This window comes from Physeter macrocephalus, chromosome 11, assembly GCF_002837175.3.
Source record: "Physeter macrocephalus isolate SW-GA chromosome 11, ASM283717v5, whole genome shotgun sequence".
Lineage (NCBI taxonomy): Eukaryota > Metazoa > Chordata > Mammalia > Artiodactyla > Physeteridae > Physeter > Physeter macrocephalus.
Window position 1 is genome coordinate 13,290,997 of NC_041224.1, and position 14,621 is coordinate 13,305,617.

The following is a 14,621-nucleotide window of genomic DNA, read 5'->3' on the forward strand; positions in this document are numbered from 1 at the left end:
GCAGGCAGGCAGGCAGGCAGGCAGGAGAGATGGTTAATTCTAGAAACCTAGCTGTCAGGTGCGTGAGACCTTCCTTCCCCTCCTTGCTCACCCCTCCCACTCTAGCCTAGGTTTTGCCGCGTGAGGAAGACCTGGGAAGGGGCGGGGCGGCGCACCCTAAGCCCCGCCCCAGCCCAGCGGACCGCGCGCGCCGCCGTCTCCCACATCGGCTTCCTGGGTAGCGGTGCGGACCGTGCCTGCAAGCCCCTTGTTCTTGTAAGGACGGAGATCCGAGCAGTGGTGAAGTCCGTGTCTTTCAGGGTTTATCCAGTCCAGGGTGCGCCTTTACCTGGCGAAGGGGGCCACAGTAGTAGGTGAGAGACAGCAGCGGGTTAGAGACCTGAGCGGAACCCTTGCAGGGGAGAGGAACACTCGAAGCCCTGAGGTTTGGCCAGTGTCTCCCCCAGGTGGCGCAGACCGGCCACAGAACGAAGTGGCGAGCGCAGTCTGCCTGTGACTTCCCCTGGTGACTTCACTGGAAACTCGAGACTGCTCCTCGAGGTCCCGTTTCAATGACGTTATGTTCTGACCAAAGTCATTTCTGTAAAGTGCTTCTGATGCCCCGTTGTTACAGCTTAACGTTTTCCTCCTCAGAGGAAGGGTTACCGCATATCCTTGTACTCGGGGCATCGAGCGGTACCGAATCACGTGAAAATGGAAGAAACCCTTCTCTCCCTTAAGTTAATCCCCTTCCCACTCCGTCTCCAAGAAAGAATGACGATGATTAAAAAAAACAAACAAACAAAAAAAAAACACAGTGTTTGTCCAGCAGTCTCCCCGTCCCTGCGGGGTTTTCGGCCCCAGCAGACGCTAACTCATGTATATACCTTAGCGCCCACAAAGAGGGGAGATTGTGCCACGGTGATGAGAGACTTGATCGGAGCGCCTTTCTAGTTGGTAGATGGGGTGCTGCCCGATCATGAATCGCCTGATAAAAGCCAATTAAAAAGAGAGAGACTGCATCACACTGACTGTAGGAAAGAAAGTGGGAGAGGATTTGGAGACATAATGAAAAATGCTTTTTAAAGTATCAGAATAAAATGAGCAGCAAATGAAAGGAAGTCCAAGTCAGGATTTGACTTGTGGCTGGAAAGAAGGTTAAGGGCGGGCAAAAATCCGGGGAAGGGAGAGTGATCTTACAGACAGAAAATGCGGGGGGGGGGGGTTCCTCTCTGGGGGACTGAAGGAGATCTTGGGGCCTGGGGAGGACAGGGCGAAATGCGGGGGGGGGGGGGGGGTTCCTCTCTGGGGGACTGAAGGAGATCTTGGGGCCTGGGGAGAACAGGGCGAAAAGGAAGGGGCGGCCGGCTGCCCGGGTGTAGCAGCTCACGGGGCTTCTGCGTCCTCTCCCCAGATTCCCAGTGACTCATTTATGATGGAGTCATTGCCGAATGACAAGTTGCAGAGACAGGAATAAATATGGTTCAGGCAGGCGTGAGAGAACCGTGGACTTCAGGGTCCGAGAACCTTCTCCAGATTCCTCCGTCATCTGTAAAATCAGCCCAGTGAATTATGCCATCAACTTCGTAGGAGGATTTTGAGAATAATGAATGAATATATTATGTATATCATTTAAAGACCACGGGTCCGCTGTAACCCTATTAGGAGAAGCTGAGGTTGGACAGGTCAGGAGTATTTATGTTCTGTTGAAACTGTAGCACTTGTCTAGTAGATCTGCTTTACCTAAAGAGATTCGGTAAATCTTTTGGAACATGTTTTAGACTAAGCATCCTAATGAAAGACTGCCTTCCCAAGGAAGAAGAGGGATGCATTTAAGTAGGATTTACTTCCTACTGAGTTTTCCCAACTCAGAATTGCTGCCCACATCACTAAGCTCCGACTAGTCAGATTTGGATGGGCTTTGAAAAGCCCTGCCCCACTGGAAGGGTCCTAACGTGGTAAATTATAAGCCTGAAACGGCAGAGACCACAAGCTCGGAGAACCTTTCTGGAGGTTCTCTGTTCGTAATAAAGAAGAGTTTTCACATCGGGGCCGCATCTGGAAACGCCGTGTCCAGAGAAACAGGTCCTCCCTGCGCTAGGCCAGCCCAGGTCCCCCTCCGAGGACAGTGGTGACCGTCGCCATCCCTGTGGCCACTTCCCAGTGGCAAAGCGGGGCCCTGGGACCCCAAGCGAGCTTGACTCAGAATGGAGCTGCACGGCTTGTGGGGAGGGGGGACGGGAAACGGCGCTGGCCAAACGTGGGGAGGGGAGAGGGGTGGACGTTTTCCCACGGGGACCCTGCCACGGGGTCACAGGCAGCATCTCTGGAAAGAAGCTCCTTCACTGCCCCGTGTCTGACCCGTGTCTCTTCTGCGCCACCTACACGCAGCTGCCTTACCTCAAAGCCAGAGAAGCTCCACGCCGTCCAGTGAAGTTGGAGCGACACCCCCCGGCAGCCCTCACCACATCCTAACCTGGCGGACCGGGTGAGTTCCCCCTTCAGACCTCCGACCCTCCCTCCCTGGTGTGCGGTGACCCTCCGCGTCCGTAGTCAGTTAGAGCACAGCAGGTGTAAGATCCTAGTGACAGAGGGTTTATCGGCAGGAGAGCGAGGTACTGGGAAACAGGGAATGATGTACAGCGCTGGAAACTTCTTCCTCTCCGGAGAAGCCCCAGGCACTGCTGTTACCTTGCACCCCCACCTTTCCGGCGCTGTCCCTTTATTCGGGTGAATTCTCTCTACTCTCCTTCAAAGTTGGTGATGGTCCCGAAAATGTGGAGGGAGCCGAGTCTGCTTCTTTGGCCAGAATTCCAGACGGCACTGGACTTGGGTTGCGATCACCCCAGGCCAGCCAAGGAGAGATTCGAGAACCCCCACCACCACCCCCGGCCTGAGCCCCAGCCTGCTGCTTTGCACGCTTGGCAGTGTGTCCACTCTCTTGGTGTCAGGATGCTTCTTAAGGGAAAAAAAGCAGAAGGCTCAGATTCTGTCTCAGTGCCGGCCAAGCCCTTGCTCAGAACCAACAAACAAAGGGGGTCGGGTACCTTGCGACCCTGAAGAGGTGGCCCACAGTAAATGATGAAACCAAAACTCAGCTCCTTTTTCAGCTTTAAATGTAGGCAGAGAACACCACCTAGAACAGTAAACCTCATGGACACTTAGGATGTTTTCAAGTACAGAAGAGTCCGGCAGGTACACGTGACCTGCTTCCTGCTCCCCTCACCATCCCTGCCTCTTCCGTTGCCCCCGAGACGTGGATCCTCCATTCTATTATTTTTCCATTGGCTAAAGGAATAAGAGGTCCCTTTATCCAGCTTTATTCCGTTTCTCGTTTGCTGGGGCATCCGTGGGGATGGCTGGGAAAATGTGACAGCTGTGAGTTACACCGGAGGGAAACTACAGGACCCGAGCTGGCTCCACCTTTCAGGCTCTGTTCTTGGCAGACATTTTTTGTTACTGCAGATTTCTCTCTAGAGATTTTAAACCAGGCTTTATTCAGCCTTAGTATTTGACAGAAGGGGAGCTCACATTTATTGAGTGCTTGCTGTGTACTCAAAGGCGGGAAGCTTCTAACATATCTGAGCTCATAGAATCCTCACTGCAATCTTGCAAGGGAAGTACCCAGATTTTTTTAGTTTTATAGACGAGGCTCAGAGAAAATCAGTGTCTTCCCAGTGTCGCACAGCTGGATGGGGCTGGAATTTCAGCCCTGCACTCTGTGAGCCCACACCGAAGCCTCGTCTTTTTCCACCAAGCCAGTGGTTCTTAAAATGTGGTACCCCAGGCCAGCAGCATGACCTGGGGTCTTGTTAGAAATGCACTGGTCGGGCCCATCCGTGACCCACTGAACCAGAAACTCGGGGCGGCGCCCGGCGGTCTGTGTGTTGACAGGCCTCCGGGGGATTCTGATGCACTTAGGTGTGACGACCCATCACCGGCCCACCCCCCGCTGCCCCTTACTCTCTTGAATTAACAGACCCCGCGGTCCCAACCGCCAGTGCTCTGTGTCCACTTCCACCGCCTGGTCTGTCTGTCGGGCAGCAGCTACTCCCGTCCTCATTACACACCCTTATAACACTACCTCATGTACCGTCCACACCCCAGCTCTAGCTCGTGTGGTCAGGCAGCTGCTGCAGGGCTTAGGGCCCAAGAGTTTCAAGAAGATGGATAGAGTCATAAAAGAATGACAGATCTTCTGTGTATATGGTACGTCCACTGGCTAACCCATCTCACCCCGAATAAGGACCTTCAGATTTCAGGCTGTCTTTCTGGCTCCTCCAAATTTTCTGGATCACACCCAGCCTCACCTGATCTAAATACATGATTGTTACTTGACTGACAGCAGGCTTTGGAACTTACGAGCACCCCCTCACCTGCCTTTCCTCTGGAGTGGATCTGGGAACGCGCCTATGTTTGATGACACACAGCTAGTGAGGATTCGAGACCAATTTGAAACAAAAAGGAATTCTGGTCCTTAAACACTTTTATCAGATTGGGTTGAATTGTCATTAACGAACAATAACTGTTCTCTGTGATGTGATAAGAAAATGAGAAATGGGTCAAAAGAGGTCTTTGACGCCCGCGAGGGGGCTGAAAGTTGCGCAAGGCCTGCGTTATGTGTCACTAGCGCTTGGGTGCATAGTCAGCTGGGCTTTCCAATGCATTAATGAGCTACTAATCGTGTCTGTGTCAGTTCCTCTCTTTAACCTGACCTCTCTTCTCTTCCTTCTGCTTTCCTTTGTTCAGAGAAGCAACAGAAAACTCGCCCATCATGGATGGGTCTGAGTCTCCAACTCACCAAAGTACTGATGAATAGAGGTATCGTAAGGGCATGTTTCGTTCTTACAGCCTTCCCCCTTCGCTGTTCATGAGTCTGTGCTCTCAGATGTGCTGCGTCTGTGTTGCCCGTATGTATCATAATTTCCAGAAGGAAACATCTGAGTGGTGTGGAAGCCATTATTTTCATGTCTTATTTCTAGATACATGTGGAAGTCGATGTTTGTTTATGTTTTTACATCGGGTGTGTGTTCGTTCGACATCCCCACTGCTACTTCCCAGAAAGGACCACAAACTATGTTTTAGACTTTCCCAGGCTCTTCGTACATGCAGACGCTTGTAGAAGCTTTTACTGGTTTTAGTACTCAGTTTGTTGAAAAGAACAGCATCGTGCAGTTTCTATCTCAAGGCGCCGAGGGCAGACTCAGTTGATCCAGAGCCACCCGATCACCCAGTGACGGCTGTACACTCTACCAAGTGCCGTAGGGCCCTGCTTTCCAAAATGTGATCCACAGACGCGCACCACCCTCACCGTCACCCAGGAGCTTGTCAGGAGGTAGACTCTTGGACATACTGAATTCGAATCTGCATTTTGACAGGATCCCTGGGTGAATCAAATGCACGCTGGAATTTGCAAAGCCCTGCTACAGTGGGCATAAAAACATGAACACCTGGTCTGGTTCCTGTCCTCAGGGGGAGACAAGGTATTGAAACTAAGAGCATTTCAAGGGTTAACTAAAAAGGATACCATTCAGAAGTGGCTAAAAAAAAAAGGGGGGGTAAGTTTATTCCATCAAAAAATGACTCTTGCAGCACTTACGTACTAAATGCCCTGAGACTTTAAACAAAGTGCTAAAAGGCTTCCAAGGGGAGAGGGATCCCTTCCAAGGCCCGGGGTGCGAGGAGGGGGCTCGAAGGGTGGAGGCCAGTGCAAGGGCAAAAGCAGCACGGATGCAGAAACAAGCAGGGGTGTCGTCTGGGGAACAGCAGAGTGTCATTTTGCCGTAGAGAAAGAGCGAGACTTCGGCCCGAAAAGTAGGGTAGGACAAGATCCTGAACCCAAGGGGGGAGACGTGGAACAATTGTTACTGCAAGTGCCCTGAGCTGGCCGATGGGCGATTCGGAAAACGGGCTGAGCCTTTGAGAGGAAGATGGTGTTAAAAAAAAAATTCGAGTATATTTGGAAGAGCTTACTGGCTTTATTTCAGTGATTCATGAATCAGGCAGCATCCAGTCCGGCAGGCAGAAAGGAGCTCTGAGGAGCTGTACGAAAAGAAAGACATGCAGGCAGAAAGGAGCAGGAACGAGGAAGCTACACCAGGTGAAAAAGCGGGTTGGTCGTAGCCCAGTCGCTCTCCGTTAGGGGACGGCAGGGGTCTGCCGGGCGGACGCCCTCCCTCATGCTGACCCGGCGAGTCCCGATTTGACTGGTTAAAGATTCCTTTCTGCGGGAGCTGAAACTATAAAGTCAAGTCTCGGTTTGGTGACATGGAACCTAGCCTAAGCGACTTCATTTTGGGTCTGCTGTCTTGTTTTTAACAATTACCCCCTTTTCATCAGACTCTGAGCCTAATTAAGAGAAGTGATCAAAATTTAAGGCATTAGCGCTATTCCCAGCTATGGCTTTGGAGTTCTTACCGTTTTTTTTTTTTGCTGAATCTCTGTGTGGTCTTCACAGGTCACGGCACTGGGTTCACGGTCTTTCAGTGGGTCATTCTCTTTGTTCTTTTCTGATGTTCTGTTCTGAGGGAGATCATTTGCTTGGTGGCCAGTGGCTGCAAAGTTGCATTTAAAGCTTTTGCGAGAATACAGCACGCTACGGCGACTGCTGTGACTACTCTAAGCAGAATAAGCCCCGAGAAAGGTCCCGTTGGCTGCTTTGTGGGCCTAAGAAAGTGACTGGTCTGTTCAGTCGTCTCACCTTCCCCAGAAGTGTTGATCCAGGTGCAGCAAGTGGTGTTGGTCCCAGCACAGACATCTCTTTGTTCAGCTAAAGGATAATCAAGCAGAGGCTTCTCTTATTATCGAGAACAACTGGCCAGAGAGTCTAGGGATTTTCATTGGGCAGCTGTTGCTTTACCAGCAGATTCTGGAATCTTCAAGAGGTAAGGAGAGATTCCTGGTCATGGCCTCATCTGCGTCAGCTCCTGGCCGGCGGAGTAGGGCTGCACCAAAGGAAGCAGATTTTGAACAACTGAATGCTTCCCGGTAATTCCTGTTTGTAATTCCTGTTTCCGTCTGCGGCTCGGGCCCCAAAAGGTGACAGCCGTGGAGGCCAGTACACCTGAAGGGTCTGTAGACAGCACAGGTAGTTTTATTCTCTTTCCCTTGCCTTGTGTCCCTTTCTTTGTACAGAGCCTGGATGCAGGGTTCCCCGGGGTGTTAACCAGAGACAAGGACGTAGATGCCCAGGGTTAGGGAGTGGGACACAACAGAAAGGGTGGCTGGCTGAGTTTGGTCCAGAGAAACGGAGGCACTGGAACTCAGGGAGCAACTTGTGATGGACAGAACAGCGTAATCACCAGCATCGTGAGAATTCAAAGTCTTTGAGGTTAGGTTTACCCCCCTTTGCAGCAGCCTTAGATATGTGAACAATGGCATTATCTTTCCAAGCCAGAGCAAAAACGATGGACAGCAAGAATCATAAAAACCTTCACAGTGTGAGAATTAGGAAAAGGATGGTCAGAATGGGAAGGAAGAATGGAAAAGACAGACATGTTCTTGATCTGACATCTTGGGAGGAAGCAGTCTGTCTGTCTCGATGGTGGCGACTTCTCGTGCTAGTCGGTTTGATTGACTTGAGATCTCCAGCTTTTTTGCACGGGACCAGAAGTCAGGTGGAGCCTTCATCTGTTGTGAAATATGTACCCAGGGTTTGGCCCCTTGTGGGTGGTCAAGAGTTCTTGGTAGGTTCCTTGCCATGAATCTCACTTTTGCAAAAGCATCAGAGTAAAACAATAACTGTCTGTCAATGACAAAAGAACTTAAAAATGCCCATTGCTAAAGATCTGATGAGAGTTCATTATAATGGCATTGACAAGGAAATTTGGTTATTTCTGTGATTGATTGATAGACAATATTTTAAGATAACCAGAATTATGACTGATAACGTTATACCAAGACATATCAGATTTCTAGGAATTTCACACAATTTCTAGAACACTTAATTATATTAATAATTGTTATTAAAATACAAATAACCCAAGAAGATTCATCATCACTTAGTTGGCAATGCTTCCCATGTAACTGAACAATAAACCTAAGTAGTTTAACATCTCTCATAAGGTAAGAGACAAGTCCTTTGAAATCTGATTTAGATAACCCTAAGAACATGGGGGCACAAATGTACTACGGTTTACAAGATATTTGTGTCAGATTGGGCAAGGAGAGTTATGATCGGTGAAAGGTAAAAATAAGGCACTGGGAAACCGGGCTGCAAAAGTTTAACACTGTAGCTGACATCGAAGGGACGTCAGCTGTTGCTTAAGATGGCACTAAGGATGATAGAAGAAAAATCGGGTTACAGGAAGGACCAGGGAGTCTCCAACCTTACAGACAGATCGGAGTTTTAAATGACAAATGCAGTGTCTGAAAGGTTACCTCCCTTGGCGATTGCCTGGGAGACACGGGCAACCTGGAGAGAAAACAGGTAAGTGGAGGATTCTGGTTAATGTCCCCCCATCGTGATTCCCACAGTAAAGAGAACAGTGGCGGAAATCAAGTTAGGTTATACAGGCCTGGCCCGTTGTCTTGGGCTAGCCGTCCACGTCCGATGTCGTCTGCTTCTGGTGCCGGGAGATCTTAAGTGGGAGATCACCAGTGGCTTTGCTGGTGGGAGATCACCAGTGGCTTTGCTGGTTCATTCTGGTCCTGTTACTCCTTGCAGGTGGGCTGGATGCCTTCAAGTTTAGCTGTGCAGGAACTGGCGAGCAGTACCAGAAAAGGTCCTTTCCAAGGAGGGAAGCAGGGGTCCTTTAGTTGGGGTCTTTTCCAGAGGACGTATTCTCCAGGAAGTAGGTCAGGAGGGGTGTCGGTGTCAGGCTGTAATCTTGTTCAGCATAAGCTTTTTAACCTGTAGGAGGAATAGAGAATAGGTGACTAGCAATTTTTTAGTAGGTCCTGCTGGGCAATTTGAGGGTCTCAGCGTGGAAAGTGAAGCAGATGCATGGCTCTGCCAGATACTGTTTCATCGGGACTGAGCTGAGGTTTTTCAAAAGGCAAGGACCTTAGATGCAAAAGGACCAGTGACAGCACCTCAGTCAAAGTCTCAGGAAATTTTCCTAATTGGGCTTTAATGATGCCACGAGTCTTTTCTCCTAGTCCTGAATGCAGCCTGTATAGCATAAGAAGGACTCTCCAGAGTTCTCGGATCACCTGGCCAGTAAAATGAGTTCCTCAGTCACTATGCAGAAATGATGGGGGTGCCCCATATAGGGATGATGTTTTGAAGTAATTTCTTTGCTACAAAAGATAGTCATGAAAATTTCTCGAGGCATTAAACAGCTCGCCAACATCTTAAGTTCTCTTCCTTGGTGACAAGTTTTGTAACAGAGATTAACGTGAACTTATTTGACTAATAAACCCAGGTCGAATAAAAGTTGTACATATGCATTATATTTAACATACCTACTTTAATTAAACCAACAAACTTAAGTTAGCTTTTATTTACTAAAGATTTTTCCTAGATCATGCGAACTTGAAAAACATTTGGGTTAAGTTTCTGTATTTCAGAGTTTTAGAATACTTAATTTGATAATCGCTTATTTTTCTTTAAGCCAATTAAATATGCTCTTTTGCAAATCAGTTTTGGCAATACCACTCAGAGGTAGAAAAACATTACAAATATACAATGTACAAAGATAAACATACAGACAGATGCAGAGATCGTAAAGCTTTTGTTTTAAAATTTTAGCCATGAGACAGGTACGATAATGCAAAACTTACTAGTTTATAGAAGAACACTTTTACCCAAATCCTGTTTCTGGAAGTTGGAGTAAGGTAGGGTTACCTGCTCAGATGGCCAACGCTTTTCATTACTATTTGTGGAGAAGACACTTAAGATTTTTCATTCACCTAAGCTCCAAATAGCCTTCCCCATCTTTTTTTCCTTCTGGGGAGAATTACCTGCCTGAAGTTTGTGTTTCTCAGAGCTGGCCTAGGTAAGAATTCTTGGAGGAGACCAGGTAGAACATTCACAACTCAAAGGCACAGGAAAAGAATGGAAGTTCATCCAGGAAGGACTTTTCCTTTCTGAAATCCGGGTGTTTTACAATGTCTGCAAGCCTTTTGAGATGAAGAAGGGACGTCTGGGGATTGACAGAAAGGATAGGTGGGCTTTGAACTGCCTCTAGAGCTGCATCTCTGTTCTTGTGAAGACTAGGTCTGTAAGACAAGGACAGTCGGGGAACTGGGTTGCAACGTGAATGACATCATAGCCCAGCCAACTACATTATCTTCTATTTGCTTCTTTAGATCAGGGAGAAGACCTTCAACTACGATGGAATTCAAGAGATTCCTGTGCTCTAGATTTAGAGCTTTGTCTTTGGAATGTTTTTCTTTCCCTCTGGGTACATAGCTTCATTTTGACTTAGGGGACAAAGCCTTAAAAGTTCCTAACGGGCTCTGTATATCAGCTTCCAGTTTGGCCAACTTCTGACCATAGAGCTACTTAAACAATCCTTTTAAATATCTTGTCTGTCAGGGGGACAAACAGTAAATATTCCTGGCCATATTGAAAGACCCAATGGATGCAAGAGGCATTCCCAATGAGGGTGCAAAGGACACCACTCTCCCAAGCTCCAGAGCCACTCCCAAAGAAAACCAAAAGAAGGAAAGACTTCATTCCCCTGAGGCTGGCACTAACCGACAGGCCCTCAGCCACAGATGTTAAGGTGCAACTTACACTTCTGTTGTATCTGCCCAACCTGACGGTCGCCAAGCCAAGTTCTCAGGACACAAAACGAGACAAACAAGAAGGCAACAGCTGTCCCTGGGAGAGAAAAGATCAACCAATGGGTCTGGATTTGGAAAGGAAGGGACATGAACATTTACCTTTCTCTCTCAACTGGGCACTGCAAACAGAGATTCAGGAGAGCTGACTCTGGTCAGAACTCTCACCCCTTCCAGCTTCTGCCAGATTTACCGGGATCCCATCTGCAGGCTCTGGAACAACTGGGGTTTAGAGAGTATAGCTCCGCTTATCTACCAGAATTTGGCAAGGTTTTGCTTTAGTTTTAGTTTCCCCTTGGCTGTTGAAGGGAATAACTGGTCGCAGTTACAGGAGAATCCGTGGGGCCCACCAACCCTGGGAGAGCCCAGATGGGGGCCTTCTTCGAGGGTAGACATGGGAGTGTCCGTAAGGCCACCAACTTGACGGCTTTTGTTTACAGTCACGCAGTCTCTTCAGAGTGGGGAGACAGCGCACACGGAGGACCAGTATGACGAGGCAGGGTGAAGGGAGGGGAGAGTAGGAGTTAACGCCAGTCTTAGCGTCTTTTATTTTGGGTATCTCTGTATCTTTAATTGTTTTATTATCCTTTTGCAATGAATCTTTCAGTGAAGCTATTTGGGAATTTTGAAACCTTTTGGAGGCTTCCTCACGCCAGTTAAAACAGGTATACCATTCCACTTGTTTGATTCGGGAGCCCTTGCTTTCAGGTGCACTTCTGAAGTGAACAGTCTTGGCTAATTGGAACATTCCTCATGGTGACCACTGCCATTTTAGTTTGTCTTCAGTAAGATTGGTCCATGTGCGTGCAGACAGACCATAAACTTTTTTAACACACAAAAAAAGGGTGGTTCCTAAGGCCGGGGTGGGGGGCACATGACTGGGATCCCATTTTCGGAGTTTTTCCTAGAACGAAGAAAAAATCCTCGATGGCCTAAGGCGTGAGCTTAGGGCTGGGACTTGAGTTTTGTTTGACAGTTTGCCTTTCACAGGATACTTCTTTGTCCTGGTGGACGGCCTTTGCCCATGACCAGGGGTCTCATTACATGGACTTTTCCTGCAGGTGGCCAGTGACCTATTGTGAACCTTGCTTGGCTGTGACCACCTTATCCTTACCTGGGAGCCTTGTGCTTTGGAGACAGTTGTCTCTCATTAGGTGTTTGACCCGTGCCCTCCAATTTTTGTTTTAGTTTTGCTCTCAGGAAAACTACACGTTTGAATGTGAACCAAGCGCGTTCTAATTCAGAAACCAAAAGAGTACTCACCAGAAGGACAATCTGTCCTTGCCTAAGTCCTGAATAAAGTCAGACAGATCAACCAAAAGGAGGGAGCTTGAAATCAGAAGTCTCCTTCGGATCCCATGGCTGCCACCACTGTTAAAAAAAAAAAAACAAGTTCAAGTTTAAAGATCTTGTTGGCTTCATTCAAGTTGCAACTCAGTTCCTTATGGAATTAGAAACTGTCCTTGTCTTACAAACCTAGTCTTTACAAGAACAAAAATGCAGCTCTAGAAGCAATTCAAAGCCTACCTATCCTTTTTTTTAATCAATCCCCAAACATCCCTGCTTCATCTCAAAAGGCTTGCAGACATTGTAAAAGACTGGATTTAGGAAAGTAAAGTCCTTGTTGGAGGAACTCCCATTCTTTTCCTGTGCTTTTGAGTTGTGAATATTTTACCTAGACCAGCTCTTAGAAACGTAAACTTCGGGGAGATAATTCTTACCAGAAGGAAAAAAGAAAAGCAAGGCTCTTTGGAGCTTAGGTGAATGAAAAACCTTAAGTGTCTTCTCCACAACTGAGCAGGTAACCTTAATTGATTCCAGCTTCCAGAAACATGATTTGGATTCTACTGTTCTTTTATAAACTAGTGGGTTTTGCATGCCCGTACCTGCCTCATGGCTGCGGGCAAACACGGAGCTTGCGTGTTCTCTCTCCATCTCTGCCTCTACTTCCTGCTCCTGGTGACCACATCCTCGGGAGGAAGTGGACAGCCCTGTAGTGTGACAGCTGCTTGGCCCTGCTCGGGCATTTGCCCATCTCTGACCAGTGACTGGGGTTAGAGGACTCTAACTGGCCCCCACTAGGCCACTTGGCCACCCTCAGTGAGGGTAGGGGCAGACACCCTGGTGGAAAGCACCACCAGGACGATGCAGAGTTAGGGAGAGACTGTCCCCCAATGAACAGCGTATGTCCACCGTGGGGTCCAACCACCTTTTGCCACGAAAAGTCTCTCAGTCCCTCAGGCACGACGGCACAGGTCAGTTTTATCAGGGGGGAGAGAGAGTTTGCAGGGTGGGTAGGATGGAATTAGCTACTTACCACCGGAACACAGTGATAGACGGGCAGGGCCAGTTCCGGAATTAGGGCCTTGATATTACTTTGCTTCTGCAGCCACCTTTAAGCGTATTAACCCCAGCATATATTTCAGGGGTTCCAGGCACAGGACTCTCTTTAAAGGCCACGGTATGCTCACAGAGGCCTTGGGTTTTCCAGCGTTGATGGGCTTTTTAAAAGCCAGATGAGAAACCTTCACGAAATGCAGAATGCTTTCATCCACTTGTTCCTAGAGAAATCAGCGAATCAAACAGAAAAATGGCGATGATGGCTTATTCTCAGTCATAAACTGGTTCGCGAGGTTGTGCTGAAGACACTCTCGAAAGCTGCTTTTCTTTGAGTCTCTTCCTGCCACCCGTCCACAGCCATAACAGCAGCACAGGGCATGGGGGGGTCAGCGGCAGGGGAGGAAATCATCTGACATTTGTGGAGAGTCCTGGTGCTGTTTCCAAACAGCTATTTCTACCCCCCAAACGGCGTGTGCTCTGGGGAGGTCAAACTTGAAAACCCAGCTTGAGCAAACCCACACCTGCGAACTCAGAGGCACAGACCCGTGTCCCTTACGGGAATGTTATTCCAAAGACTGAAGGCTGTGGTTAAAGGCCTACAGGTTTCATCCCTTTAGGAATCAGCACAAATGAACACTCAGAAGTTACTAGGAGTAAAAGCTCCAAACAAAGGACGAGCACAGGCGGTAATCCAGGCCACGCTGCAGCTGTTCCTGCACAGGGCACCGAGGTCAGCCATGCCCACGCCAGGGGCTGCGTGTGGCCAGCAGGGCGGGGGAGGAAGGTAGGATCCCCTCTCCTCGGGCCCCATGGCTGCTGATTAACCGGCGTCGGGGCGCCTCCTGGGCAAATCCCAGCCCATTCCTAGATTCACCGAAATGAAGTGTGATCTTCAGCCTCGAAAGAGCGAGTTTAGGATCGGGGGGAGGGGCCTAGCAAAGATCATGGGCGACAGCACCGCCGTGTGATTGCTTCTCGGTATGTAAACACCACAGCTGACCCTTGAACAACACAGACTGGAGCTGCGCAGGTCCACTTAAACTCAGGTTTTTTCCCCAACAAATACAGTTGGCTGGCCCTCCGATCCACGGACGAGGAAGCCACAGATACGAAGGGCCAACCGTGCTGCACCAGTTTGTATCAGGGACTTGAGCGTCCTCGGACTTGGGTGCCCGGGGGGGCTCTTGGACCCAAGTCCCCGCAGATACCAAGGGACGACTGTACCCAACGTGCGTCGGGACGCACAGCTCCAAGTCTTTGTCACAAAGTCCCTTCTATACGCTTTTCTATATATTTTCAATACTTTTTTTGATAATCACACAACAATACGTGTTATTTCAAATAAACAGCAGTAAGACTCCCTTCAAAATATCACCTGAGTTTCCCCACAGGGAAACCCGCCATTTCGCGTGTGCTTCCAGGACAGAATAAAAATCTGGTGGACGCTGGTTACACCTGGGGTCTCAGGGAGGTCAAAGCAAGCAAGTGTCCTGAGAAAGAAGAGACTCCTGAGGCCTGCAGCCGGAGGGGTTCTGGGCCCCGGCCGCATGGGAGAGCCACGGGGGGGGGAGGGG

At 48.9% G+C, this 14,621-nt stretch overlaps 1 protein-coding gene across 3 annotated transcripts in view; it reads left to right on the forward strand.

Annotated features, from left to right (window-relative positions):
• The window catches only part of FRMD4A (FERM domain containing 4A), a 100,046-nt gene that overhangs the window by 83,285 nt on the left and 2,140 nt on the right, over positions 1 to 14,621 (forward strand). For 2 of the 3 annotated variants that reach the window (XM_028495603.2, XM_024116363.3), the window contains one exon: positions 2,371 to 2,467. In XM_028495603.2, coding sequence (XP_028351404.1) covers positions 2,371 to 2,467 — 97 coding nt within the window. Of the gene's footprint in view, positions 1 to 2,370; positions 2,468 to 4,728; positions 5,394 to 14,621 lie in introns of those variants that run through there. The other variant, XM_028495604.2, reaches the window with a different exon arrangement.